Source organism: the organism of the source record quoted next, unplaced genomic scaffold, assembly GCF_019419815.1.
Source record: "Pyrus x bretschneideri cultivar Hongxiangsu unplaced genomic scaffold, Pyrus_bretschneideri_v1 Contig2, whole genome shotgun sequence".
NCBI lineage: Eukaryota > Viridiplantae > Streptophyta > Magnoliopsida > Rosales > Rosaceae > Pyrus > Pyrus x bretschneideri.
Genome location: NW_025999501.1, coordinates 12,138,012 through 12,165,106, shown reverse-complemented (window position 1 = coordinate 12,165,106; position 27,095 = coordinate 12,138,012). Strand labels below are relative to the sequence as shown.

At 37.4% G+C, this 27,095-nt stretch overlaps 1 protein-coding gene and 2 long non-coding RNA genes across 5 annotated transcripts; all 3 read right to left on the bottom strand.

Annotated features, from left to right (window-relative positions):
* Positions 1-9,807: 9,807 nt before the first annotated feature.
* On the bottom strand, positions 9,808-10,810 carry LOC125468086. The gene is made up of 3 exons (XR_007258210.1): positions 10,780-10,810; positions 10,008-10,704; positions 9,808-9,915 (listed from the first exon to the last, which is right to left on the bottom strand). It is a non-coding gene; the product is annotated as an uncharacterized LOC125468086 (long non-coding RNA).
* On the bottom strand, positions 10,809-12,728 carry LOC103931168. 3 transcript variants are annotated; one of them, XR_664818.3, is made up of 7 exons: positions 12,393-12,728; positions 11,839-11,999; positions 11,657-11,747; positions 11,450-11,483; positions 11,310-11,333; positions 10,982-11,027; positions 10,809-10,852 (listed from the first exon to the last, which is right to left on the bottom strand). It is a non-coding gene; the product is annotated as an uncharacterized LOC103931168 (long non-coding RNA). The 3 variants fall into 3 exon arrangements; XR_664819.3 differs by lacking the exon at positions 11,310-11,333 and having other exon boundaries at positions 12,393-12,727; XR_664820.3 differs by lacking the exons at positions 11,310-11,333; positions 11,450-11,483 and having other exon boundaries at positions 12,393-12,725.
* Positions 12,729-23,439: 10,711 nt separating this feature from the next.
* Positions 23,440-26,690, bottom strand: LOC103931186 ((-)-germacrene D synthase-like). The gene is made up of 7 exons (XM_048582981.1): positions 26,480-26,690; positions 25,727-25,988; positions 25,233-25,608; positions 24,916-25,137; positions 24,668-24,806; positions 24,228-24,473; positions 23,440-23,919 (listed from the first exon to the last, which is right to left on the bottom strand). The coding sequence occupies exons 1-7, from the start codon at positions 26,609-26,611 to the stop codon at positions 23,626-23,628; spliced, it is 1,671 nt and encodes a 556-aa protein (XP_048438938.1). The 5' UTR covers positions 26,612-26,690; the 3' UTR covers positions 23,440-23,625.
* Positions 26,691-27,095: the final 405 nt, after the last annotated feature.

The window sequence follows — 27,095 nt, the reverse complement described above, 5'->3', positions numbered from 1 at the left end:
TAATATGAAAGAATCATTAATAAAATGATACGAACCAGGAAATGATACCTATACTGAGAAGACTCGAGGATACCTAAACCAAAGTGCCCTGAAGCCAAGATCGTGTGCCTCGATCCTAACTCCTTGAGGGGGCGTAAAATAGAAAAGGTGAGTGGACCAAAGATTATAATAATAATACTAGTAATAGGAAAACCATTTTCTTTATGAACATACTAACCCCCTGTTTTGAAAACATATATAATACTACATATAGGTTTTATAAAAACCCTAGCATGCCATGCAAAACCTTTGTAAAACATGTACGTGTAAAACCATGCTCAATAATGCTGAAAACGTCGCCCAAAGGTAAATCCGTAAATCTCATCACTGAAGTACTCAACTAGGGGTTTCATAGTCGTCCGAAAAGCAGTACCTGTCCATCACCCGAAAGTGAAGCTGAATAACTTGTTCATCATCCAAAAGTGAAGCTAAATAACATGTCCATCACCCGTAGGTGAAGCTGAATCAAATAGCATAACATCCTTATTGACCATAGTTAGTAAAGCTGCCAGACACTGTTTTCGGCGGTGAAGCTGGGGGTATAATATATATATATATATATATATATATATATATATATATATCACAACTCACTCCTCCATCATTTGTGTCCTATGGCCACATGCATAATACCCGTGGTGTGCGGATGATGTATCGTATGATAACCCACTAGGTAAGTACCAAAACATATCTCGAAATCTCAAGCCAAATCACCAAAACTCAAGGGTTCGAAATCTCATATCATAAATCGTATATAAAACATATTCGTAAATTTAAGGAGTTTCATATATGCAATTCCAATCATTCATAACCGTTATTAAACCTAAATTTGATAAATTATAAATATTCCGTAAAACAATTAAATCATGAATTCTATATAAACTATAATTATAGAAATCCGAAAACATAATATAAAATGTATTAAATGCACAAAATATGAAATGCATGAAATATGAAATGCATGCTAGGCTATATATTTTATAAAAATACATAAGTTTAGAAGGGGTCCACTCACTAGTTTTCCATTGCCCGAAAGCCACTCGAACTATTAAGAATGTGATCACTTCCCGCCAACTCGCCTAAACACAATTAGGATCCTTTTAGTAAAACTCTATTAAAACATTAGAATTTGGGAAAATGGATGGCGGATTCAGATTCGGAACGTCAAAAAACCTAAGGAGGGACCTCAGTGTTTTCCGCCACTCGTGGCGGCTGGCCACCCCGACTCTTCGAAAAATCCAACAACTCCAAAAATTCCTAAATTTTATAAGAATGAAGATGTCAATGAGAAGAACAACTTTCATACCTGCAACTAAGACTGGTTTGGCCGGGAAAAGCCCCAATTTCACTAGAACCCGTCGGAAACCCTAAAAAGGGTTGTTTCTTGATTCGTCCTCAAATCGACTCCGACACTCAAACCAATGATTGGGCATTGTTCATGGGCTCAAGGGAAGTACATTGGTGGTGGCAATCGAAGGAAATAATTGCAGGAATGGCGAATTCGCCGCCATGGGTGCTCTCGAAGCCGTGCCTTCGATCCTCACGAATTAAGGCCTAATTCCCTCAATTTTTAGGTGAAACGTGAAGAAGGGAGGTTATGGGGTTGATTCTAGGTGGTGGTGACGGTCAATTTGCTAGGAAATCACACGAACCACCACTGAGTTGTGTAGAAATTGCATCGGGTCAGCGGGGAAGAACCAGATCAAGGGTGATCCGGTGCTCCTCCTCTCTATCCTTTCCCCTCCTTTCTCTCCTATCTAATTAATTACTCACCCTCTCCCTTCTCCCGATTGGTCCTCACCTCTTCCTCCTTTATTTTCCATCTCCACCGACCATCTCTCCTTTCCTTTAATCTGGGCCACACACGTGGCTTCCTCACTGCTCCAGATTTTGCTAGAGCCTTCTAGAAACGAAGGCTTAATTTACTAAAATGCCCTCGACTTTAAACATTGATAACTCCTTCGTTATAGCTCCAAATTACGTTCCATTTGCACTCACTCTTTCGTAGCGATGAGTAGTATGAGGATACACCAAGAAAATAGATCTCACATGACACGACAAGGTGATCAAACAAAGTCAACGCATTTGCCTAGAAGGGCATTTTAGTAAATTCATGTTTTAAAATTATAAAAACTATAATTTTTTGGGACAGGTCATTACATGATTGACACAATTGAAGCATAATTTGTGTTTATCGTTTGGTTGGCTATTTTGATTAATCGATCCTATGAGACTTTATAAAGATGCTTCTACAATTTTGTATCACTTGAGTCTGCAATTTTGTTTTAGGGATTTAGGTCCAAATAAATTGAAATTGGGCATGGAAAAAAAAAAAGGGGAAATAATTTAATTACATGTTGAATTGGAGTTTGTAGTTAGTCATCGGCTAATTGTCTTTTTTTCTTCTTTTCGGTGGATTCTGGAGTTTTCTTGAGTATATAGGGTTGTCTTCTTTTCCAGAACACCCTCACGAATGGTGTTGACACCTGCTCCCTATTACAAAAGCTTTTGGTTCCAATTGATTATCTATCTAATGCCAAAATTTAAAATAAAAAAAAAAAAATAAAAAAAATAAAAACTAGGAAAAAGGGTTGTTGAATATGGGCGATGAGTGTTTTATTCAAACCTTGTGCTTGTGTTTTTCTTTTCAATTTATTTTCTCAAAAAAATATATATATTTGTTTAAACTGAGAATCCGCTTATTATTATGGAATAACCCATCCTTTAGAAATTTTGAGCACCCGAGCCGATGAACCCGTCGAAGCTCTCTCAAATGGTTGCACCAAATTGCGATGAAAACTGACTGCATATCGAATTGAGAGGAGAGAAATTTTGGATAGATCGGGAAAGAAAACTGGGGAGAGTTAGCAAAAGATCTGAAAAGAAGAAACAGATAACAAAAGGAAAACCATTCATGTCGTCACTAACCTGCATCTGATAGACTTTCTATCTTTTGATAGACTTCCCTAATTTCAAATTTGATGAAATTCGGCCATGTCGTAATATTAAATAGATTATAGACGTTGGTATTTTTCCACTTTTTTTGGACAAGAAATAAATTTATGGTAAACTTTTAAGTGTGATACCATGTTGCTAGAATTCTACAGACTTCTGTAGAATAGTTGTTTGTGATATTATTTTGATATATCTATGTAACTCAAAAATTCATGAAATTTTAGTATGACATACATTGAGATGTTTATTTCAAATCTGGAAATTTTCACGAGCATTGGTTTGAAAATGAATTATTGGTGAGTTTTTTAATCTCTAGACTATACTGCACAATTTATGCGATTTCTACAGAACATTTCATTTTGATTTTATTTTTAGCCTACTTGTAAAATCAAAAAAATTATGGAATTTTGGGTGACAGTAAATTTATATCTAATTCATTTCTAGAAATTTTCATGCACATTGGAGTAAAAATAAATTTTTAGTGAATTCTTTACTCTCGGGTATGCACCACATAATTTCTGTAGTTTCTACAGCACATCCTATTTAGAATTTACTTTTGGTAGACTTGTAAAATCTCAAAAAAAAAAATTGAACTTTTGGGAAATAGTAGTTTTGTATGTCTAGTTTATGTATGAAAATGTTTATGCACATTAAGTGAAAAGTGAATATTTAGTGAATTTTTAATCTCAGGTCTATACTATACATTTTCTGCAATTTATGCAGCACATCTCTTTTCAAATTCAATTTTTACTCATTTATAATTTAAAAATCATGAAATTGTGTGAAATAGTATCCATATATGCCTAGTTCATACTTGAAAATTTTCATGACAACCTAACAAGAATCAAGATTTTAGTGAATTGCAAAATAAGTTAGTACTGTTGAATTTTGGGACTTCAAACAACTGGTTGTGTTTTGAAATATTGTTTTCACTGATTTTTGCACATTTATTGGTACCGATTATTAGGCAAGTTTATTGTTCCAATGTGTCCTTATTTTATGCAAATTCTCAATTCTAATAACTTTTATTTGGGAACATTGATTAAATTTTGATTTAAAGATGTATTGGTTTATTTTCCTCAAACCAATATTTTGTTTGGTCATCAATTCTGAAACTCGAAGGCTCGGAGAGCTCCTACACGAAACTTACTTGAGAGCTCCTACACAAAACTACATAAACAAAACAATTTTAGAGATGTGAAAGTCTGAAGGGCTCGGACCTTCGTGAAATTAAACAAAACCTTGAGTGATTCTTCAATTAACCCAACTGCTTTTCAGTAAAAACCCAATTGCGCTTTAGCAAGACACTCTTAGCTCTTGAATTACAATTTCAAAGCCTTCCTTCAAAATAAAAACTGCCTAGGATCCCTGATATCTAAAAAAATTACATCTCTGCCACCATGTGTATGATTCGGTCATGTGCAATTCCAAACAGCATGATTTCCTAATTGAGGTGCATGTTTTGTACTAAGTTCAATCCGACACCAGGCACCACTAATCTCAGTGAAGTTCTTTAGCAATATCTTGCCTTTCATGGCCAATATTGCTAGATTTTTACGGCTTTCTTTACATTTCCAGTCAATTTACATGTCAAGTTAAGTAGTTCAGCCATCGCCCTAGATTTTACTTTTGAAAAAGTTTGTAATCTTGACTCACTCATGAAATTATTACATTTTATTTCCCATTTCATTTTCTATTTCGCTCTCATGTATTTTTTTAGGTAAGCATATGCGAAGTTACACTGAATGTTAAATCCTCGTTCACTCAAGGCACAAAAAAGAACTTAACTGCAATAGTGTCCCATTCAGTGCACAGTCATTTGGTTTAGAAGTCATATTAACGTGCAACGTACACATGCTCAAACACAAACACTATCAATTGGCAGCCTCCAATAGTGACATGTCTGTTCTCTTTTCTCTCAAGCCATATGGTGGCACTAAGATCAAGGGCAACACTTCAGACAAATACGTGTTAAACCCCGCGCCCTAGCTCCGTCTGAGTTTTGGCACCAACAGCTATACATGCATGCCCTAGTGTGCTTTTTGAGCTGAATAATTAATATATAATTTATTCCCAACTGCATAGAAGTTCTTTTATTAATCACAAAATCATAATATGGATTTATTCACAACCCAAATTGCATTATTACAGTCTTATTAAGGGATGAGCTCCATACTTGGTAGGCAACTTGGGGGCTAGACTATAGTTTGAAAGAAACATCACAGTAACAGTGGTGGATCCAGGATTTCAAGATTGGGAGATCCCAAGATAAAAGTTCAAAAAAAAAAAAAAAAATATATATATATATATATATATATATTAAACTAGTTTGATTCCATACCACTATTTTTTATTGAATTTGGTTCATTGAATAATCAAAATTAATCAATCACATCAAGTGACCCAGTGGTAAGGGCGCGAATTTCGGCTCTCAAAATACAAAAAACAGGGGGGTCCCAGATTTGAGGCTCCAAGCTGGTGAGTCTGCTTGACTGTGGGCAGGAGAAAGCTGAAATGCCTCTGTGAGTCTTCAGGACCCTAGAAATGATGAATAACCATGGCTTACCACTAATTGTCCAACTTTTAAAAAAAAAAAAATCAATATTAATTTCAAAGGTAATAAAACCAACGAATTCTCCTCAGCAACATAACTAGGGATGGGCAAAATACCCGCAATTACCTGCCCATTTAAACTTCACAACTACGGTTATGAGTAACTGTTTAGATAAATAAACGGTTATGAGTATAACCGTTTACCCGTGAAATTTAAATGGGTGGTTATGGGTATTAACTGTTTACCTATTTATTTTATATATGTAAAATTAACACAAACCATGTTCTCGATCTAATAATACTTAGCACCCAATAAATTAGAAAGGAATTCATTCGTCCGTCTCTCAATAACACTGCTGCAGGAATGATGATTCTCATCCGCAAGGAATTCGCCAAATTAATTTAAATTCCTTGTGGGTAATCGTGAAATTGATTGAAATGTCTTCGAAACAATTTTCGTAACCCAATAATACTTAGAAAATATTATACTAGCTTCATTGGTAACAATTACAAATATCATCCGTAAACTATTATTTCAATTATTGGAATGGTATAAGGACTTAAAAAATTAAAATATGGAAATGTATGATGATGAATGCACCTATAACGGTGTTTAATTGTCAAAAATAAAAAATAAAAAGTATGACAAATTTTTTTTTAATTTTCATGTTGTTAAAAAACATGACGGGATGAAAAAGGGTTAATGGTAAAAATAAAATAAATTAAAATAAAAAAGATAAATAGGTTAAAAAGGATAAATGGATAAACGGGTATTAAACGGTTACGCGGTTATGAGTATGGTTAACCATTTATAAACGATTATGGATATGGGTATAACCGTTCAGGCAATTACCCAACGGGTAAACAGTTATGGGTAAATAATCGCGGTTACCCGCCTGTCATAACCGTTGCCCATCCCTAAACGTAACGCATCAATTAATGACTCTACAAAGATGAAATTTGTTAATGTAACATATATATTACAATTGGGAGTTGAGACTAGAGTCTAGGATTAAAAAACTTAAATGAATTTGGAAGAAATAAAATTAGGCAGCTAGAGGTGGTGGAACGGCAAATGGTGTTGGGGGATGAGGGTAACATGAGTTTAAAGTTGGGAGGTTGTGGCGATTTGGGGTTGGGAGTTCTTAAATATAATTTGGGGATACTCGAAAGGACCGGGGTTCTCCGGCTCTGTATAAAAAACAAAGATATTTTAGTTTTTAAATCTTTTATAATTACCTGGCTAAAAAACGTTGTCATTTCGGCTAGGTCTTTAAATAAAATAAAAATATTAGAAACCTCTTCTTCGTTATAAGCATTGTTGCATGCACATCCACGGAGGCAACAAGCCTCTCCACTGCACCTGCCAAATTGTTGAGGGTCTTGAATGTCAATCGCAAGTATTTCTTTGGACTTCTGGAGGATCCTAGGACCTCCCAGGTCCCTATATGGATTTGCCCATGATAGTAAGTCGATATTTAGTCTTATAAAGCCACAGGTTCCACTAGAGTAGAAACTATAAAATCTTTTAGCACACCTTTGGGTTATTGGCGTAGCCATCTTCACACTTGTACACAACATCAATGACCCTAGTTAAATTGAGAATGCGGATTAGCAGGGGCATGGGGACAACGGTAGGGTGGAGGCACGCTTCATTTATGTCCTTCCATGCATTATCCACTTGTCTTTGAAGTTTGATTATCGCTTCTTCTTCTGTGGTCTCATATTTCTTCTTGTAACAGTTCACAGCTGAGATAAAATGTTCTCGCTCTTGCTCAAACTAATCAGGATCAGGATTTTATAAAATAAAATAAAAGGACTATTAGTAGAAGTATCAGTGCAATCATAATACTCGTGCTTGTCAAGATTTCAGTTTGGGCTTTGGGAGGGGGGAAGCCAATCCACTACTATTGGGTCAAGTAGTAATACTATTCTAATTTAACCACTGGCCAGCTCATTCGATGTAAAATTTTGTCATAAAAATATTCTCTGTAATTAGAATTAGACCGCATAATATAAGTTATATTTTATTGTGTCAGGTTTTCAATGAGACTTTTACATTCAACAATACTCACTAATACTATTTACATATACGATTAAGTACCTTGTGGTCCACTATGTCATCCATGAATCTGACAATTGTTGACGCATCCTTCACTGCTGGAGGGGAAGTTAATGGAAGGAAAAAGAGTACAACATACATGTATCATGGATGTTCTCCCTAATATGTATCTCCTCCTGATTCTGCATTTTCCAAATTTATCTGATTGGTAAGTCGACATAATCCGATACTTAACACTAAATTCTGAAACGTGCACTTTGGTCGAGATTTGGTGAACAGGTTTGCCAGATTTTCATTGGAACGGATTTGTCTGACTTCAATAACTTTAACCTTCTGAAGCTCATGTACACTGAAAAACTTTAGAGATATGTGTTTAGTCTTATCGCCCTTGATGAATCCTTCTTCATCTGGGCAATACAGGATGCATTATCTTCATAGATAACAGTTGGATTGTCTGTCTTCAAAGTTACACCACATGAATTCTAGATATGATGGATCATTGATCTTAACCAAGAAAATCCACGACTTGCTTCATGTAAAGCAAGTATTTCTGACTGATTTGAAGATACAGCAACTAATGTTTGTTTTGTTGAGCACCATGAGATTGATGTATCTCATTATTGAACACATATCCAATTTGTGAATGAGCTTTATGCGGATCAGAGAGAAAACCAGCATTTGCATATCCAACAAAGACCTGGTCATTTGTGGATTTCTTATAGTAGAAGAGACTCATATTTGTTGTCCCACGAAGGTATCGCAATACATCTTTGATTCCCTTCCAATGACGAATTGTTGGAGCAGATCTATACATTACTAACAAGTTGATTGAAAAAGCTATATCTAGGTCTAGTACATTGTGCTAAATATAATAAAGCACCTATTGCACTCAGATATAGTACTTTTAGATCAAGGACCACTTCATCATCTTCATTTAGACGGAATGGATCTTTCTTAATGTCCAGAGAACTAAGATTCATTGGCGTGCTGAGGGGATAAATCTTGTCCATGCCAAATCGCTTCAAGATTTTTTCAATGCAAGTTGATTGGTGGACCAATATTCCACTAGCACAATGCTCAATCTGCAGGTCGAGAAAATATTTTGTTTTTCCAAGGTCTTTCATTTCAAATTCGCTTTTCAGATATTCAACAGCTTTATTGAGCTCTTCAAGAGTTCCAACTAGGTTCATATCATCGACATATATGGCCATTCAGAGTTAGATTTCGTAATGAACATACAAGGGCAAATGATTGTTGAGATACCCTTCTTTGATCAAATACTCACCGAAACGATGATACCATTCATCCACATTGTTACAACCCATACAATGATCGCCTTAGTTTGATTGAAAGCATACCTCGTGATTTGTGAGTTGTTTCAAGCAACTTAAGTCCTGGAACTTTCATATATTTGTCTGTATCTAATTCTCCATATAGATATGCGGTGATGGCATCCATAAGTTGCATGTCAAGTTTTTCTAAAACCACTAAACTTATTAAGTAACGGAACGTGATTGCATCCATTACAGAAAAGTATGTCTCCTCATAATTAATTCCAAGTTTTTCAAAAAGCCTTGTGTCGTGCTTTATATCTTGTAATCTCGTTTTTCTCATTTTGCTTTCTTATGAATACCTATTTGTAACCCACTGGGTTTATACCAAGCAGGGTTTGGATTATCGGTCCAAAAACATTTCGCCTTTCCAAGAAATTTAATTCTTCCTGGATTGCATCTTTCCACTTAAGCCAATCTTGTCTTTGTTTGCATTTATCAACAGAGAGGGCTCAATATCATCACTTAATATGACTTCGGTGGCTATTGCGAATACGAACATGTCATCAATAATTATTTCATTCCGATCCCACAATTCATTAGTATAAGCATAATTTATGAAGATTTCTTTGCTTTCATGTTCCTCTATTTCTTCAGGTACATGTGTCTCACCAAGGACATTTTCTTTTTCTGAAAGTACAGAATCATGAATTGTGAATTTATCATTCATTTAGTAGCAAGAGGTGGAGAATTCAACTGTTTAGTAAGTGACTAGTAAAAGAGCCTGTGCGGTGCTGTGGGTTTTAAAATTATGTAAAATATGTAGAAAGTTAAAATGTGTATATATATACTATTTACATGTGAAATCTATTTACAACCACAAAAAAAAGATTTCAACTTGGACATAACAAAAATAGTTTGCAGAAATCTTAGCAAGAATTAACTATATATATATATGAAGGAATCCCCTATAATGAATAGTTTGCACAACCCAAGATGATATAGCAAGAAATGAAGAACGAAAAACCTTTCCTTCTGTAAAAATGAAAGTAGTAATAACAACATCAGCTCTAGACGTATTTGAAGTGTCGAATATAGGAGCATACTTATTAGCTATTGGATTATACCTCGTCAATGACAAACAGCCAATTTCCGCACCATTTTTCTAGAGCTTCATAGTTGGCATAGTCTGAAGCTACGTAACAAATCTCTCCACTTCTTTGAGATAGTTTCGAGCAATCTATGGTTCCCATGAGACACCTTTGCTTTACATCTCAATGCCAAATCATCAGGAAATCCAAGAATAAAACATTGGTGCAATGATTCTCTATACTCCAAAAGATTGTTAAATAAAACCAACGAAATACTTGAAACCAAAAAAGAGAAAAACTACATGCGTATAGAGCTATAAATAAGATAAAATTCAGTTCTTTGCGAAACCCAAAATAATGAAATAAAAATAAAACTCAACGAAATAAAAGATGAGTATATGCAGTAATAGTCATATAAGAGTGAGTTCATCAGTTGAAATTTGGTATTTCAGATTGGCCCGTTCATCATTTCTATAAAATTTCAATCACAGCATTCCCACTTAGCAAAACTAATTCTTAGTATGAATAATCTAAAAAGCTATATCATTGTAACCCGAATCAACTTATCCAATCAGAAAAATAGTGTAATATCTTTAGTGGAACATAACCTAGTCAATCCAGCAAGTTTTGTGAAAAACTCAATGAAATCTTTTGATGTCCTTATCATTGAGGTCAACTTGTAGCTCATTTTCTGCACATTGATGAAGCCATTCCAACCCAGACTTAGCTTCATCTGCAGAAACATAAATAAATTAGGACAAAGCAACATGATGCATTGTCTCTCTTTGAGCTTGAGAAAATGACATACCTTGCAAGCACTCAAAACAATTTGGCATGTCAGCAAATAACATCCATCAGCATATGTCAATTTTTGTACTTGCCTACATTCAAATAGAGAAAATTAATAATAAAAAAGAAAAAGAAAGAAGCAATGCCCTTGGTAGAAAAGTGTGGTAATTTGTAGTATACCTATAGCCAGGAAAGATATGATAGTAAAATGTTTTACTTACATGCATAGTGCATCTGTTGCAAGACTGCAAGTGCTTTTCACTGGGACTGCAGTGAAGGGAAAGGAAAAAAAATTACTCTTAACATGAATTATTTCATAAATACCATAGATTGTCATGAAGAACATGTATTTTGAAATTATAGATACGATTTATACCCTAAAAGGTAGATAATAGAAACTGCTAAAGCATCAATTGAAAAAATAAAAAGCATCTGCACATCCACACTATGATAAACGTCAACTAATTGACATTAAGTCAAAGAAAGCATTTCGCAGCGACAAAAACACATTTCACTTGAAGAGAACTAAGTGGATGAAAGCAAACATACACAATTGCAATCCAATGATTTAGCCTGGAAAAACATTTCACAGCGACAAAAAAAAGTGAAATTAAAAACCCTATTGAATCAAATGAAGAATTTTTTAGAGTGCAAATAGGTAGTATTATCAGCAAGAAGAAGCTTGATACCTTAAAATGCAAAAGTATGTGCCTATAATGCAATCTGACAAAACATGTAACAGTAGCCATCAGAGAATTGAAAATTTACTAATAAAATGAACCAAAGACCAATTTTGAATAATCAGGAATGATGATGTTTTAACATTGACATAGTGTGTTTGCGTGTGAGAGACAGATGGAAATAGAGTTAAGAGTTAGACAAATGCAGAAATCAACCTTAAGATTCCCTCTGGTTCAAATGGTGCAAGCACCATTGAGGAGAATCAGACGGCAGAGGTCGATAGTCCGGAGAATTAACACTGTATTCCTGAAACACAAAAGGATTAAAAAATTTCGATTATCATCAATGAAATGCACTAATACAGAAGTTAAATTCTGATATTCAATAATCCACTTACCAGAGAAGGGCCAGGAGATGACTTTTATTCTTCTATAAACAGGATGTTGATAAAGGTTATGCTTGCCCGGAATAACTGGATTGATAAAGTGAAAATTTTGAGGCTTTAAGGTCTGAGCTAAAAGTTGAAGCTTCTACTTTCCAACTCGGGAAGAAATAACACTGAAAATGCACACAATAAAAGGCTTGATTTACAAACCATTAAAAGGAAATTAAAAAATTAATTTATATATTTAATTTGGGTGAGGGATTTGAACAGAAAACCCATTTGCTCCATTCTCCAGATTCATGCTTTTTTTCTTCCCTTTTTGCACCCACTCCTCTCGACGATAATTCTCTACTTGTCTTTTATTTTTTTATTATTTGACTCAATCAAAACATTAGGAATTACATTTTCTCAGCCACCAAACAAAACTTACGAATCCGAAATCACAAAAACACCAAAACTCAAACATGAGATCACATATTCTCAGGTACGAAACAAAAAATTACAAATCCAAAACTAAAAAAAAAGAATAAGAACAAACTAAAACATGGGATTGGTGAAGGCCGTACCTTCGGAAGGATGGATGCAGAAAGCTCTTCGAGACCGATCCCAACTCTGGGGACGGAGACGGAGCAGAGGCCAATATTCTCAAGGTTTTGCGCCGAACATTGTGAGATCGGGATAGAACGGTTGAAACCGAATTTGGCACGTTCTGAGAAAGCGTTGAGGAATCAGGGTTTCAATGAAGATGGAGAGCGAGAGAGAGCGAGTTGAATGTAGACAGAAGAACAAATTTGTGAGAGAGAAGGAAACTGAAGGAAAAGTCGAGAAGATGTAAACTGGTTGGACGATGACCGACGCGTGGTCAAGATCGGTAAAAGCGTCATATCGCTGTTCCAAGCAGGCAAGACAATTGGCAACAAAGAAGATATCAAGGGACATTTTAGCCATTACATTGCTCGTGAACAGTCATTTTCCATCGTGTTTTTTTTTGTTTGAAAGATTCCACGGAGTTTTAGTATATAAATAATTTCCTTCCCACGTTGACCAACACTCGTACAATGGGGGAAAATATAAATTTCACTGTGCAACATAGGAAGACGGCAGATAATTGGGCGGCAAATGAGGGGCATTTTCGTCACTAAAATAAGTACAGAAAAGTTTGGTGGACATCATGATGATTTTTTTTTTTTTTTTTTTTTTTGAATTTTTCGGTAAAATGAGAATAATATTTCAGGACAAAGATGCCAAAAGTACAAGGAAAGCCTACTACGAGGCAAGCAAAGGCTAACAAAGCACTAGAAAAAACAATGAAGAGGGGAACATTAAGAAAGACGTTGCAACCATGCAAACGTCACCCCCTACCCAAAGCAAAATTAATGTGGACAAGGTAAGCCGTCATTGTTGAGCATATGCACCAACGAAGATGGGGGTCTATCGACCCAAATAACATCACACATCTCTAGATTGTTTGCCGACACAAGAGAATCCACCACTACATTGGCTGATCTTGGAACCCAAGATCAGCAACAGTTCTGAAAAGACTTTCCCACCTCATTAACTCTCACCAAGATCGGAAAGGCCTCCCAACAACCATCCTCTAACGAGTTCGATAAGCACGAAACAGATTCCAAGGAATCAGGCTCGAGGACAACAGATGTAAGACCTAAAGAGGAGCTCACCTCACAACCCCGAAGCAACGCAAAGGCCTCCGCCTATGCGACATTTCGAGCCATAATGGCATATCTCGCCGCTGCAATGAAATCCCCAGCGGCTGCACGCACCATTACCCCGACAAACCCAGCTTTGGACACCATGGACCAACTTGCATCAACGTTGACTTTGTAGAAGGGGGCAGTAGGAGTAGTCCAATAGGTTACTTGCCCATTCCTACCCGAACCAAAAATCCTAATGGCCCCAAGGTCCCTCCTAGCCTTCGAGAATACCTCCATCGAGTTAGAGATAGCCATAAGAGCTTTTGTTGCATTAATAGGCATTTGGTTGAAAACAAAATCACACCGGGACTTCCAAATATGCCAACTCATGATGATGTTTTTTGAAAAAAAGAAAAGGTCGTCTTTTTTGTATTCAGCTCATTTTTGTATGCCATATGAGTGGCTTTAGGAATGAAGGCAGAAGCATAGCAGAAAAGCTGATGTGGAGTGGAGAGAACAGAGAGAGGGGCAGAGCAACAGCTGGGGGAAAATAGGAATTTCACTATGCAACAAAGGAAGAAGGCAGAGAATTGGGCAGCAAATCAGGGGCATTTTCGTCACTCCACTGTTAATGAACAATAGTTTTTGGTTTGTGTTTAAGTATATATAAATGATATAAGTCATTAATTAACCTCGTGATTTCGCTTAGTTCATTCTGATGGACTTGTTGCAGTCGGTTGAAATCCAGCTTAGCGATCGTTAGGAGAGTTTCATTAGGTGGTTGTCTTAATTCCTGGTAGACAGACAAGTAATGCCTTGCTTCAACCCTTGGTAAACCCTTTCGGAGCTGCTAATTTATAGCAACTCCAGCGTTGCTGGGTGCTCGGGGGACAGGCCAGAGAAAAAGGGCCCGAGGCCCTATGGACCCGGCTCCAGCGTTGGAGAGCCCGAGTGGAGGTGGAGGCCTGAGCTCCGGGTTCGTGGAGAATTGCCAGCCCGAGTGGATGTGACGCTAGCGCTGACGTCAGCCTGGTGCCAGGCCATTTTTAATTTTTTTTCTGTCAGGCGCGTGCACCCCTCACGAGCGGGGGCACGTCGCCGACACAAAATCAGAAAAAAAAAAAAAAAAAAAAACAGTGATTTTTCAGTTACCGTTGGGAAGCCACGTGGCTTCCCACGGTTCGTTCGATCTCAACGGATCTTTAATTTGGACCGTTTGATCTCAACGGTAAAAAAAAAAAGTCTTATTTAATATCCACCGTTCGATCTAAGATCAACGGTGGATATTAATATGCTTTATAAATAAAAAAATAAAAGAAAAAATAGTTTTAAAATTAAGAAAAGTTACCGTTGTAACACGTGGCACAATCTGTGACATCCCACATCGCCCAGGGCAATGATCCTTAAATGTATATTCCCATTCCTACCTAGCATGAGGCCTTTTGGGAGCTCACTGGCTTCGGGTTCCGTAGGAACTCCGAAGTTAAGTGAGAAGAGGGCTAGAGCACTCCCAGGATGGGTGACCCTCTGGGAAGTTGCTCGTGAGTTCCCAAAAACAAAACCGTGAGGGAATGGTAAGCCCAAAGCGGACAATATCGTGCTACGGTGGTGGAGCGGGCCCGGGAAGTGGTCCCACCCGGGCTGGGATGTGAATTTGGTATCAGAGCCTAACCCTGGTCGCGTGTGTGCCAACGAGGACGTCGGACCCCTAAAGGGGGTGGATTGTGACATCCCACATCGCCCAGGGGGGTGATCCATAAATGTATATTCTCATCCCTACCTAGCACGATGCCTTTTGGGAGCTCACTGGCTTCGGGTTCCGTAGGAACTCCGAAGTTAAGCGAGAAGAGGGATAGAGCACTCCCAGGATGGGTGACCCACTGGGAAGTTGCTCGTGAGTTCCCAAAAACAAAACCGTGAGGGAATGGTAAGCCCAAAGCGAACAATATCGTGCTACAGTGGTGGATCGGGCCCGGGAAGTCGTCCCACCCGGGCCGGGATGTGACAATTTGGTATCAGAGCCTAACCCTGGCTGTGGTGTGCCGACGAGGACGTCGGGCCCCTAAGGGGGGTGGATTGTGACATCCCACATCGCCCAGGGCAATGATCCTTAAATGTATATTCTCATTCCTACCTAGCACGAATCCTTTTGGGAGCTCACTGGCTTCGGGTTCCGTAGGAACTTCGAAGTTAAGCGAGAAGAGGGCTAGAGCACTCCCAGGATGGGTGACCCTCTAGGAAGTTGCTTGTGAGTTCCCAAAAACAAAACCGTGAGGGAATGGTAAGCCCAAAGCGGACAATATCGTGCTACGGTGGTGGAGCGGGCTCGGGAAGTGGTCCCACCCGGGCGGGGATGTGACACAATTTGAGTGTTGGAATTTAAATTTTTTTATATCCAACGGCAGAGATTAATTAGTTGAATAAAAATTAAAAAAAAATTGTAAAAAATTCAAAAAAAAAAATTGAAACAACGTCTAAAGTACATATCAGGAAATAGACTATTAGAGACAAAATAATCGTCCAAGAGTTCCATACCTTGTCGTTGTCTGCTTCTATCAAGGTTTCCGGAACAGCTGGGCCTGCAGATCTGAGCCACAGCTTGGATGACTCGACGGGAATGTGAGGCTCTGCCCATTCTTACTTCGTCATCTCTCATTCTACGCTCCTCATCCTCTTCCATCTCATTTTTTGCCCCTTGGTGATTGAACATTCATTCTGATTGGTTAAACAATTCTTCCTCTTCCTGATCGAGTTCCCACATCATCCTTGAGAAAGAAGAAGACATTGTAAGAAAGAAACAGAAACTATGAATAATGATAGAGATCTCTAGAAAATTGGTGTGAGATTTGTGAGGATGGATAGTGGATTATATGGAGGATTCAGAAAGGATTAGGTTGTACATAATGTCACGTGGCATGCTGTCATTCATTAAAAATCTGATGGAAATCTATCCTCAAAGATTGTAAACAGATTATGACACGTGGCGCGACGTGATTGGATAATAACCTTATCAGAAATCCATCACTAATAATTGTATTTTCGGATAATGACACGTGGCATAACGAGTACGATTAAAAATTTATCGGAAATCCATCTCCAATAATTGTCTTTTCAGATTTTATGACAAGTAGCACAACGACAACGATTAAAAATCTTATCCGAAATTACAAATAAAATTATTTTGTATTATTTAATAATATTTCGGATAATGACACGTGACGCAACGAGAACGATTAAAAATCTTATCCGAAATTACAATTAAAATTATTTTGTATTATTTTATAAATAAAAAAAATACTAATATTTTATTGCCTATTACCAGGGCTATTGAAGTGTAACGGTGGAGATGCAAAGGCTATTGCCAGGGCTATTACTGTTCATAAGGTGGATTGAATAGTGAATAGCCTGGGGGAAAGGCTTCAACGCTGGAGTTGCTCATAAGGCGTGGGTTACTATTTTTGCAAGTGGGGGGCTTAAACGGTAGGTAGCCTATTCAAGATGAGTGGTGGCGAAGGTTAGTGCCTCATCTAGTATCTCATCTTCATGTACCCTTAGACCATCTCCAACTTTTGGTTTAAAAGTCAAATTTTTTAACCCGAAAAATTTAACTTTTAGTCCAGAAATAGTTTTTCTTGTGACATCCCACATCGCCCAGGGGGTGATCCATAAATGTATATTTTCATCCCTACCTAGCACGAGGCCTTTTGGGAGCTCACTGGCTTCGGGTTCCGTAGGAACTCCGAAGTTAAGCGAGAAGAGGGCTAGAGCACTCCCAGGATGGGTGACCCACTGGGAAGTTGCTCGTGAGTTCCCAAAAACAAAACCGTGAGGGAATGGTAAGCCCAAAGCGGACAATATCGTGCTACGGTGGTGGAGCGGGCCCGGGAAGTGGTCCCACCCGGGCCGGGATGTGACATTGGTATCAGAGCCTAACCCTGGCCGTGGTGTGCCGACGAGGACGTCGGGCCCCTAAGGGGGTGGATTGTGACATCCCACATCGCCCAGGGCAATGATCCTTAAATGTATATTCCCATTCCTACCTAGCACGAGGCATTTTGGGAGCTCACTGGCTTCGGGTTCCATGGGAACTCCGAAGTTAAGCGAGTAGCGCGCGAGAGCATTCCCAGGATGGGTGACCCATCGGGAAGTTCTCGTGTGAGTTCCCAAAAACAAAACCGTGAGGGAATGGTAAGCCCAAAGCGGACAATATCGTGCTACGGTGGTGGATCGGGCTCGGGAAGTGATTTGCCCTGGACCAGGGACTGATCCTTATATGTATATTTCATCTCTACCTAGCATGAGGCCTTTTGGGAGCTCACTGGCTTCGGGTTCCGTAGGAACTCCGAAGTTAAGCGAGAAGAGGGCTAGAGTACTCCCAGGATGGGTGACCCTCTGGGAAGTTGCTCGTGAGTTCCCAAAAACAAAACCGTGAGGGAATGGTAAGCCCAAAGCGGACAATATCGTGCTACGGTAGTGGAAGCGGGCCCGGGAAGTGGTCCCACCCGGGCCGGGATGTGACATTGGTATCAGAGCCTAACCCTGGCCGTGGTGTGCCGACGAGGACGTCGGGCCCCTAAGGGGGGTGGATTGTGACATCCCACATCGCCCAGGGCAATGATCCTTAAATGTATATTCCCATTCCTACCTAGCACGAGGCCTTTTGGGAGCTCACTGGCTTCGGGTTCCGTAGGAACTCCGAAGTTAAGCGAGAAAAGGGCTAGAGCAATCCCATGATGGGTGACCCTTCTGGGAAGTTGCTCGTGAGTTCCCAAAAACAAAACCGTGAGGGAATGGTAAGCCCAAAGCGGACAATATCGTGCTACGGTAGTGGAAGCGGGCCCGGAAAGTGATCCGCCCCGGGCCGGGATGTGACATTTCTGCTCCAACCCTTCTGGTTTAAAATTTTTGCCTGAGATTATTAAAGAATGAACTTAGACTAATTTTTTTCTTAAATTAAATTTAAAAAAAAAATAAATATGCAGACTATCGTAAATTAATTTTATGAACATTTTAATTTAAAAATATTTAAATTCTGATAAATATTGAAAAATCACTAAATTTTCCACAAAGCAAGTCTTCAACTTTCATCAATCTTTCAACTTTCACCTACTGTTCAACACCAAACTTTCAGCTTTCACCAATCGTTCAACTTTCATCAATCATCATCTATATAAACACAGGTCCAATATTAGTTGATCAGACAATCTTTCAACCTTCAATCATTCTCTATATTCACCAATCTTTCAACTTTGAAAGAGTTTTTGTGTCCCAAAAATCCTCAATATCTCAACAATTGGTGATAGAAGAAGGCGTAACAGGGCAATGCAGATGACACAATGCCAAGTAAGGCTTGACATTGAGCATGCAGAATTGATCAACGCCGAAGCTGAACTTGTAAACTCACTTATGCATTATGAGCACCATAGTGAATCTAGCCATCGTTGTTCTGTCACAAGGTGTTCATTTGTACAGCATGATAGAGAAGAGTGTCATGACCGACTGATGAAATATTATTTCATCGAGCGTCCGAAATTTCCTACTCTTGATTTTCGGAGGCAGTTTCAGATGAGTAAAGAGCTTTTTGAAGCATCTTGAACTAGCCATGCCAACCACGACTATATTACCCTATGCAAAAAATACATAAAAAATAATTAGTTGCAAAATAATATTATGTACATGACAAATAAAATATCGAGAAAAAAAATACAATTTCTATGGCGCTCCTTTCACTAGTCATGCCAACCACGGCTCTCTCCAAGCTTCCCTTCCATAAAGTGCATGATTTGTTGATAGTCTTCCACTGATCATAAACACCACCACCATCCCGCCTGCTGCCATTGCAGTTTTCTTGAAACTTTGCAATGATTTTATCTCACAAAACCTTTTTATTTTGATTTGTGCCAACTGCACCATCTTCACTAACAGAAACCCATGCCAAGCATAAAGCAATATCTTCCTCACATGTCCAATTACGACATCTAATATGCTCTTTTGCCATGTTGAACAATTTGGAAATGGAAAGAAATGGTAGAAAGATAAATTGGAAGAATTGTAGGAGAAAATTGAGTTTTGTATGGATGTTTGAACAAATACATAGGTATTTATAGAGTTTTTGGGTGAATTTTGAGTTAAATAAATTTTTTTTATTATTTTAGCTGTTGGATTTCAATTTGGGTCGTTAGATTTTTTATTTTTTTTTTACCTTTAGATTTGATTATATTCGATCTTAGCCATTGGATTAAATGTATTTTAAAATAACATATTTTTAAAAAATAAAATTTGAATTTGGATCGTTGGATCAACCAACGGTCCTTAATTGTGGCCGTTCGATGCGAAAAAGAGTCGTTGGGCTCGGGGAAGTGGCCGACAGGGGCCCTGACAATGGCCCCCCGTGCTGTCGGGAGCTAAATTGATGTGGGCCACATGGGGTGCGTCAGCGTGTGGGTGGGCCGAGAGTGGCCCAAATGCAGGCGAGTCCACGCGTTTGGGGAAGGGGAGATTTTGTTTGGGGGGGGGGGGGGGGGGGTATTTGGCCTAGCTTTAGCATTTAGCTTTTTGTCACGCCCCAGACCCGGGGTAGGTGGAGAATTCTATCCCGAGTCCAAAACGCGAACTAAAAACTAAATAAATAAAATTAAAACTGAAACGGGGTGGAAAATAAAATTCTTGTTATTTAAAATAACTCAATAATTCTTTACAAGGCTAAATAAATAAATACAAATTCTAGCCTCACATCTATTTCATCTCATCTGGCCTACCCATTTGACAATTTGGTTAGTAAACCTGCATAAAAATTGAGGGTGAGCTTCAACAGCTCAATAGAGACATAACCTTACCATAGTAAATTGACAATACTATATTACGTGTTATAATCATGTAATCATTATCAATAACAATGCATGAGTGCAATGCAATACTCTTCATCTCTACATGTTAATTCATATAATAAAACATGCGGACCTGCACGTCCCGTGCATTTTACCTCTGCAGTGCAGGTTCGCGTGTTTTATTAAATAAATTAACGAGGGTAATTGAAGAGGTTGCATTGCATTCATGCATTATTAGCCATAATGATTTGATATTTGGCTATATGAATTCATGACACTTAATTTAATATTGTCAATTACTGTGATAAGGTTATGTCCCTACTGAGCTGTTGAAGCTCACCCCTTTCTTGTTATGCAGGTTTACAAGCTAAACAGTCTAAGAGGGTAGACGGGATGAGATCGGATTAAGTGTGAGGATAGAATTTTGTTATTACCCGAAGGCTTGGGACAAAACTGTGATTTTAGAATTGTTTTGGAGGCAGATGCTTACTGTTTTTCCAGCAAGGCAGCATGTATATAATTGAGAAACTTTTGAGGACCCAAATAAGAAAGAAAAATGTTTTTAAGGGTCCAACTGAGATAAGGTGATGTTAAGCCTAATATCGGAATTCTAAAATAAAGAAGTTTATATTGGTTGCTAGATATAGGGATTATATAGTGATATAGTTTATTTGTTGGATCAGGGACTCCAGTTACCGCGACAGTTGTGTTTAATCGAGGTGTTGGTAAGGGAGATTATTTGCTTGTTTTGGACTCCAGGTAGGGAAAATACGGCAAACCTTTACGGAGATTGGCTTTATTAAATTTCGTGTAGCATTATATTATTATTATTGATCTTCTTGGTTGATTAATGTGATCTGGCTTGCTAATTGGATAAATATTGCCCTTGCGTGTTTACTTGTTATTGGTTATGGAATTATTGATGAAATGCTATTGGTTGAGAATATACTGTGGTATATGTGAATCATTCATAATTGGTCGTGTGGTTGGAGTTTCAGTGGTGAGAAGGAATTGGAAATGAGGGTAGTTGGAAATGATCTTTTATGTAGTTGAGCCAAACTCTTAGTAGGTACCAAGTCTCAAGCGAGCTTACAGTGCACAGTTTCTTTTGGGTAATTCGGGATTGGTGACGAAGGGTTTTGGCAAGATGACTAACAAAAGGGGAAATTGGGATGATTGAGTTACAGGGGGTTAATTTGTATATTAGAACATTCGAACCATCACTGCAAAGGTAAAATGCACGGTATGGGACGTGCAGATCCGCATGTTTTATTATATGAATTAACAGGGAACGATGAAAAGTATTGCATTGCACTCATGCATTGTTATTGATAATGATTTGGTACTTGATTACATGATTATAACACATAATTTAGTATTGTCAATTTACTGTGGTAAGGTTATGTCTCTGCTGAGCTGTTGAAGCTCACCCTCAATTTTTATGCAGGTTTACTAACCAAACTGTCAAAATGGTAGACCAGATGAGATGAAATAGATGTGAGGCTAGAATTTGTATTTATTTATTTAGCCTTGTAAAGAATTATTAAGTTATTTTAAATAAGAAGAATTTTATTTTCCACCCCATTTCAGTTTTAATTTTATTTATTTAGTTTTTAATTCGCGTTTCGGACTCGGGTTTGAATTTTTCCACCGACTCCAGGTCCGGGGCGTGACACTTTTAGCCCAATGTTTTAGCTTGGGTTGGGTGGTGTTTAGAGGGGAATAGATGGGGTAATTTGGCATTTAGCCTAGGGTTGGAGGAGGCCATGTGTGGCTTCATACAAGCTTAATAGTCCTACAACATCATGAACGGAGTGATTCGTTGAATTTTCCATCACCGTCCTTGAATTGTTGAATAAATTTGTATGACCAACAAAATGGAAAATACAGAGCCTCAAGAAGCATTTGGGTAAAAATAGAAAATAAAAAACTATATGACCACCATCCGAGAGTACTTACAGCAATGTAACGTTATAACCTTGTTGTCTAAGCAATTGAAAAAGAAGTCCAGCGATGTACAGGTCACCCAAATCATAAGAGTTCTCGTGAGTTTTCTGTAAAATCTCTTCAATCTCATTTCCAAATTGGTAGGACACATCTAAGCGCTGAATGTCATCAATCAAGTATAGCTTTTGTGAAACATTGTCAACCGATGCCGTTAGCATCCTTCTCACTTCTTCATTCAGTTCTTATACATGTTCAAGTTCAGCATCCACTTCCTACACAGGATCACATTCATTTAAGAAAAAACAAAACGTATAACCTTTATGATGTGATTGAATAAGGAGTTTTCCAAGTACTAAAAGATTAGATAATTATAAGTCTGGTAACTCATTAGTATACATGTGCCCATTGGACTTGACTAGATGTATATATTTAATTTAGAGAAAATTTTGGCAAATAATTGTTTTATTGGCACCCCATATGGAGTTAATTATGAAGGCTTTTTTTTTACTTAGTTATCTTTCATGAAAGTTATATTAATATATAAAGTAATGCATTTTATAGTAAGATTAAATTAGCCTTTATCAAAATTTTCTATTGTTTATAAGTAAATAAGTACCTACAATATAATTTACCTATTGTTTATAAGTAAACAATGTACTTATAATTTACCTATTATTTAATTCTTATAAAAAATTAATTTACTTTTACGTTACATATAAATATAGATAAATTATTTTTGACACGCATATATAATAACAAATCAAAACGGCTAATGTATGTAATAATTTGTGTAAAATAATTTACCTACAAAATAAGTAAATAATGTATTACTAATCGATCAAAATGGCTAATGTAGTATAGATAATATTATCTGCTCAAAAAAATAAAAAAGCTAATTGATCAAAAGTCCAACACATCGTTCCCAAAGTTTGCGGTCGCATGTCGCACCAACCATCGTTCCCATCACCAAGGCTTGCAGCTCCACTCCCGTCTTGCTGCACCGCCATATCGAATATGCGATATCCTTGCCATTGAGTACAACAGTCAACAGTGCACTTTCAGTTATAATACAAGATGTCATGTCGAATCTGTGTCCAAGTTTTGGCACCAACAGCTATACATTCATGTTCTAACAGCTATATATTCATGTTCTAGTGTGCTATTTGAGTTGAAGAAATAATATATGATTTATTCGAACTACATAGAAGTTCTTTTATTAATCATAAGATCATAATATGAAAAACAAACGCACAACCCAAATTACATTTTTACAGTCTTAACGGATGGTAGCTAGCTCCTTATTATTTGTAGGCAACTTGGGCGCTGGAGATATACTTTCAAAAGAAACATCACAATAAGTGGATATTTTAGGCTTATAAAGCCACGGGTTCCACTAGTGTAGAAACTATAAAATCTTTTAGCCCACCATCAGCATTATTGTAGCCATCTTCGCACTTGTACACAACATCCATGACCCGAGCAAAATTGAGAATACGAATTAACAGGGGCATGGGGACAGCGGTAGGGTGGAGGCACGCTTCATTTATGTCCTTCCATGCATTATTCACTTGTCTTCGAAGTTCGATTATCGCTTCTTCTTCAGTGGCATCATATTCTCTCATGTAACAGTTTACAGCTGAGGCAAAATGTTCTCTCTCTTGCTCAAACTAGTCAAGCATGAGGATTAAGATAAAGGACGACCATTAATATAAGTATTAATACAATCATAATAGCCGTGCTTGTCAAGATTTCAGTTAGGGGTTCAACAGTCCACTACTAATGGGTCAAGCAGTGATACTATTCTAACTTAACCACTTACTAGTCCAGCAGGCGTAGGCTTTTGTATAAAAGCGTCCAATGAATTAGAAGTGGAATCAATTAATATGAGTTATATTTTATTCTGTCTGGTTTTCAGTGTGAGACTGTTTACATTCTACAATACTCATTAATACTACTTACAAATACGATTAAGTACCTTATGGTCCGCTATGTCATCCATAAGTCTGGTAACTGTTGATGCAGCCTTCACTGCTTGAGGGGAAGTTACCAACCAATCAAAGGAGTCTATTGTAGCTTGTTCCATTCCAACAAACGATATGGTTATTAGCAACGGGTAGCCACAGGTCATGAGTGATACAGACATGTATTCATCCAATGATGGCATGTGCTTCTGGCGGAACAATTTCGCTTCATCGAAGAAGCCTCTAACTTGGTTCTTCATCTGGCACATACCAGATCAAGAGATTATATTAATTCTTATCGTTTCTACTTTTAATTAATATTGATATATAAAGATTATTATAAATAATTATTTGTTTCTATACATATTGTGAAGTATTTGCAGCACGTTTTTCTGGCCTTGTAACAACTTTAGACTCAAAACTAAGCGCATATATATATATTGAGGATTATTACCGCTTCTTTTGCATGGTCGATGCGATATAATTTCCCCTCGTGCGCAAGCTTTTCATGAATTTCACTGTATATATTCAACAACGCACGGTAGCAAAGTTTCATATACTCTGGTAGTTGATCTATAGCTGAGACATCCCATCTGATCAAGTAATATATAAATCAGTTGTGCGTAATTTAGTTTTTCTGTTTTGATCGGTGTAAGGAAGATAATTTATATAAGAGAATTTTAACTAATTATATATTCATACCTCTCAATAGCTTCAGTAAAAAGCTCTAGTTCTTCAAATTTTCCATGTGTATCATAAATGTCATCCATAATGGATGCTATAGCGGTAACTTTGCATGATGTCCTCCTAGCAAAGGAATACTGAGGCTGAAAGTAGACTGACATACTCCAGCAGAAGTAAACCTCAACCAATCTATCTCTTGCGAAAGGTAGCTTGTTTGGCACGTCCAAGTCCTTCCACCACCTGAGTTACAAAAATAATTATTTATTAGCAGCTAGAGGTGGAGAATTCAACTCTTTAGTAAGTGATGTATATGGATGAATAAGGAATTAATTTACCTTGTGATTTCGCTTAGTTCTTTCTGATGGACTCGTTGCAGTCGGTTGAAATCCAACTTGGCGAACGTTAGGAGAGTTTCATTCGGTGATTCTCTTAGTTCCTCGTAGACAGACAAGTAATACCTTGCTTCAACCCTTGGTAAACCCCTTCGGAGCTGCTGATTTAAGGCATGGGTTACTGTTTTTGCAAGTGGGGGGCTTAAACGGAATGTCGCCAACTCGAGATTAGTCGTGGTGAAGGTTAGTGCCTCATCTAGTATCTCCTCTCCATGTATCCTAAGGTGTGTGGCTTCATACAAGCTTAGTAGTCCTACAACATCATCAACGAGTGATTCCTTGAATTTTCCATCACCGTCCTTGAATTTGTTGAATAAGTCTGCATGACCAACAAAATGGAAAATTCAAAACCTCAAGAAGCATTTAGATAAAAAAAAAAATAATAATAATAATATATATATATATATATGACCAAACCACCATCCGAGATTACTTACCGCATAAAACGTTACAACCTTGTTGTCTAAGCAATCGAAAACGAAGAGCAGTTGTGTACAGGTCATCCAAATCGTAAGAGCTCTTGTGAATTTTCTGTAAAATTTCTTCAATTTCATTTCCAAAATGGTAGGACACACCTAAACGCTGAATGTCATCGATCAAGTTCAACTTCTGGGAAATATTTTCAGGTGATGTCGTTAGCATCCTTCTCACTTCTTCCTTCAGTTCTTGTACATGTTGTTCAAGTTCAGCATCCACTTCCTCCATAGGATCACATTTTGATTTAAGAAAACAGAAAACGCATAACCTTTATATATTTTTGAATGAGAAGGTTTCCAAGTACCAAAAGATATAGACTACAATTAATATAAGATGATTATAAGTCTTGTAACACATTAGAAAACGCATAACCTTTATGATGTCAACATCTAAATTGTAAACATTGAGAAAAGAGAGGCACCTAGCCTGAAATAGTTATTGCATGGCAGTTTTCATGACTTTAAGAATTTGTTTTTCCCAAAAAACAAAAAAAAAAAAGTGTGTGAATTTAACTTTGGTAGTTAGATTCGCAACATGTTTGCCAAGTTAAGGAAGGGAAGGTTAGATAAAATGATTTCGAATCAGTAGCATTTTAAATTATTAAAATACTCTTTGGTTTTTGTACTCTTTGTTTAAAATTACAAATTTAATTTTCATAACAATATAGTGTTCAAAATATATAATAGTTTATTGTAGTAAGAAAGAAGTCTTACCAAAGAAGCGTAGGACAGAAAATGGTCACCCCAAATGCTGGGAGAAAAAGTGGCTGAAGGCTTAGGCTGATGAACATCAAAAGTGTCATTTGGGTTTGAAGATTGAGATGGTGGAACTTCCACAGAAGACATATTTCAAAGATTTCAAACCTGAAGCGAACTAGCCTAGTGTTATAGCTTTGTATCAAGTGCTGGTGTGAGTTCAGGAGCTCATAAGCTTTGCTATTTATAGTATCCCTGACTATCTACCACACCTACTGGAAAAAAAAAAAAAAAAAAAAAAAGGTAAAGTACAAAAAACTCCCTCAACTATTGGGATCACGACAATTTCATACCTCATCTTTTAAAATTAACAATGTCATACCGCATCTTACGAATTTGTGACAATGTCATACCTCCATCAATTTTTCTGTTAAATGCTGACGTGGCAAGAGACGAGAACCACCCACTAATCTAGCTGGATTAAAAAATAATTAAATATATTTTTAATAATTAAATATTAAAAAATTAAGAATAAAAAAACAAAAAGAAAAATTCCTAGGGGTGCGGCATCCCCTTTCCTTCACCCGCACCAATTTCAATTTTTTTTTCTTCTCTCTCCTCCTTCTTCTCCTCC

Coding starts and splice junctions, on each gene's coding strand:
- LOC103931186 (XM_048582981.1), bottom strand. CDS start 26,611: ATGTCTTCTGTGGAAGTTCCACCATCTCAATCTTCAAACCCAAATGAC. Junction 25,609..25,726: donor AGGTTGTAACGTTTTATGCG/GTAAGTAATCTC, acceptor TTGGTCATGCAG/ACTTATTCAACAAATTCAAG. Junction 24,474..24,667: donor TCGACCATGCAAAAGAAGCG/GTAATAATCCTC, acceptor GGTATGTGCCAG/ATGAAGAACCAAGTTAGAGG.